The following is a 3,371-nucleotide window of genomic DNA, read 5'->3' as shown; positions in this document are numbered from 1 at the left end:
GTGGAGCACTTGGTCGCTCATGGACCACTTCGTCTTCCCCGACGATGCAAAACTTAGCAGCTGGACTTCATTCTCCGTTGGGTTTTTTTTCTCATTCGTTTTCATCGCCTTGCAGGACAAGCTTGTCAAACTCTGCAAGGCGAAGACGGCAGCTTGGTACATAGCCACGCGTTTACACGTATATCTTTACTCGGTAGCTGTGATTAAACTTTGGCGGGGTAGCTGGGGCTTGGTGTGGGTGTATGCCGGCACAACGCTCGAAGTTTACGCTGTCACCTGGATAGTCACTTGCGTTATTTTGTGGATCTTTCGAATTAGTTACTCTATGGTAACCGCACCACTGGCTCCTCTACCTCTCGACTTGGATGGTGACTATTATTACGTAAAAACCAGATGCTACAAAAGAGACGCTGGAATCCTTTTCCGAATGCTTGAAATTACAGCGAGTGTTCTACTCCAGGCAGTTGTCGCCCTCGTCTGGTTCTCTGTTTGGGGTATCACCGACCACTTGCTTTATCCCAATGATATTACAAAGTCGGCCTTGGCGTCGTTTGCAGCGGCAGCGATTCTTGTTCTGGTGGTCTACATCTTCCGCTACCCGGCGAGTCTCCTCTCCAGGCACGCTAAGAACCCTGTCCCGCGACTGGTACTGGAAGATACGTGGTTCCTCCTACAACACCTTGCCGTCGTCCAACACTGGAGAGGCTTTTGGCTGCTGTCTGCGACATTCATTCTCCCGGGGATCCCTCCTGCTGGGCCTGTGATCGGCCTTGTGGTTGCCTTTCTAGTTTTGACGTTTATGCTCTGTGGCTATGCAATCGCCATCGCAGGAATGACATGCGTCTGTAAAGACGGCGAAAATGTCGACGGCAAAGTCTTACAACTTCCGATTTACTTCACGCAAATGGTAGGTATATAAATACTTAATAAGGGTGATGGTGATAGAATTGGCGTTGGGATGATAGTGGTACACTGGTTAAGTAGTGATGATGACGATGATGATGACGACGACGACGACGACGACGATGATGATGATGATGACCTTTTTGACAAAAAAGTGAATTCAAAATGCATCTGTACCCTAAGCGACAAAATTGAACTCTAAAGCTACTAGCTACTGTAATGTTGTCCAGTTGCCGTGCGATCGCCGTTGCTATCATTGATGTTATTTCCTTAAGGGAACTTTCAACCATAGTCTTTCTAAACCAAATACAAACATTAGAAGTCATTGTGCAAATTTTGGTACCAGAGATACCATTATTAAGAATTCAAAATGGTCGCCACCCCCACAAAACGTATGTTGCAATACAAAGTACATTGAACTCGCCTCGCTATCACAACACACTGTATTTCTCTCTGCAATGCTTTTGTTCGCCAATGAATTCCAGCCCGAACAAAAATTAAATTGTCATAGATGTTATTGAGCATAGCACACATACAGGCCGTGACGAAGACGAGAACAGTGATCATTCCGACATGGTTTTGAGAGTCGAACAAGAACATGCATCTTCGCGGTGACAGACAGAGGACAAGAATTATTGACAATGAATTAATAAAGGACAAGATTAATTGAGCTTTAACCAATATTTTCCACCAATACTAGTACACTCCAAATTGACAATGTTCTCTTGTATTCATGAGTTAGGGTTCAACCCCGAATTCGGCGCATCTCTAACCTCGCAATCTCCACCGCCAAATGACATTCTATTAAATGTTTTAACAACGGATTCAATCTTTCCTTAAAGGTGAAGCGCTTCACATCAAACTCGGAGCCACAACAAGCTTCACTGGAAATAGACACAGCATACACGTACGTCACAGAGACTGAAATAACTGTCAAGTATGAAGCAAACGATGATAACTAACAACGCATCCATAATCGACAGTTACGATGAGTGAAAGGTCAAGGGTCAGGTCAACTTGATCAACGCCATTGGATTTCCCTTACTTGACATGTGATGAAATTATGCTAGTTAATAGGTTAGATTCTTTACATTGACGACAAACGTTTGTGGTTTACGGTAACTTGTATTTCGAAAAAAAAATGTAAGCTTTGCTGATGCTTTCCTGCACGAAATGTTTAGACATTCCCTTCGAGAACGACAGTAAAGCGTTACGGTGCAAAGTTTGGTATTGGAGAAACAAACTACCATAAGTGTTTCCCTGTGATTACTCGAAGGGGAATACTAGTATTACGTTTTCGCTTTTGAAAAATAGCGAGATGATTAAAAGTTAATTTGCCTTACATGTTTCAAAGTTACAGACTAGATTATTATGACAATGAAACATTGAACTCTGGAAATCTGACCCTGAGGCGCATACTACTTTAAGTTGTAAAAGTGCAGAATATAGGCCTATCTGTTCGAAATCCTCTTAACACTTTATTATATCATGCCAGCATATTGATGGCCCAAGTTCTGCAACTGATGGGTCGAGACGTGAAAATATATTCACAGTACAGCACGGTTGGAAAAAGCACGGGCTATCAGAAAAAATCATTTTTACGTTTTAAGCCACAATTTCAATTTAACATTATGATACAATTGCTATTATATCATACCAGTATATTGATGGCGCAAATGCAGCGATCTGATTGGTCGAGACGCGAAAAGAACCGTGGTATATTCGCGATATACCATGACAGGCATACGCGCGAGCTCTCGGCAAGAGCCAAAACCTGTTTTTGACGTTCCATGCCAGAGTTTCAATATACTGTTATGATATAATAGCAATAAATCACACCCAGCGACGGTATACCACGAGATTTTGACCAGTTCACTTCATATATGCACTCGCTATCGCTCGTGCACATATGTCGTGAACTGGTCAAAATCTCGTGGTATACCATCGCTAGCAACGGGTGTATCACTCGATTTTAACAAGTTGACTCTTAACAAGTTGTTTATTTTAACAAGTTGACTCATATATGCACTTACTATTGCTCGTGCTCATATATCGTGAACTGTTTAAAATCCCGTGGTATACCGTCGTTATATAACACGGAAGCTGCATGTTATTGTATGCAGCTATATTTTATTCGATAAACCGTTGCTGTCTTACAGTAATGCACCATTTGCATCTCAATTGTATTCAAAACTCAACTGAAATGCTCCGTGTCAGTTTGATAAAGTTCTAATACAGATGTACAAGCACGAAATAGATATCGGTCGATGTTTATTAGAAACTCAACAGCGATAAGCAAACTATCTGTTCAAAATATCCCATACCCGAGTAATATTAATTTTGACTGTGTAGTTATCATTTCGAAGACATTATGCCCGGTGTATCTAGTTTCAGATTGGAAGTTCTCTTGGAAATTACGTAAACTTCAAACAGTCTGAAAGATCAAGATGCCAGTTTAGTTAGAAAGC

The 3,371-nt window shown here is 41.7% G+C and overlaps 1 protein-coding gene across 1 annotated transcript; it reads left to right on the top strand.

Annotated features, from left to right (window-relative positions):
* Nucleotides 1–325: 325 nt before the first annotated feature.
* On the top strand, nucleotides 326–1,865 carry LOC139124249 (uncharacterized). The gene is made up of 2 exons (XM_070690390.1): nucleotides 326–907; nucleotides 1,746–1,865. Exons 1-2 carry the CDS (start codon nucleotides 326–328, stop codon nucleotides 1,863–1,865), a joined length of 702 nt encoding a protein of 233 aa, XP_070546491.1.
* Nucleotides 1,866–3,371: the final 1,506 nt, after the last annotated feature.

The sequence above is a fragment of the Ptychodera flava genome, chromosome 2 (genome assembly GCF_041260155.1).
Source record: "Ptychodera flava strain L36383 chromosome 2, AS_Pfla_20210202, whole genome shotgun sequence".
NCBI lineage: Eukaryota > Metazoa > Hemichordata > Enteropneusta > Ptychoderidae > Ptychodera > Ptychodera flava.
This window is presented reverse-complemented; position numbering and strand designations above follow the sequence as displayed.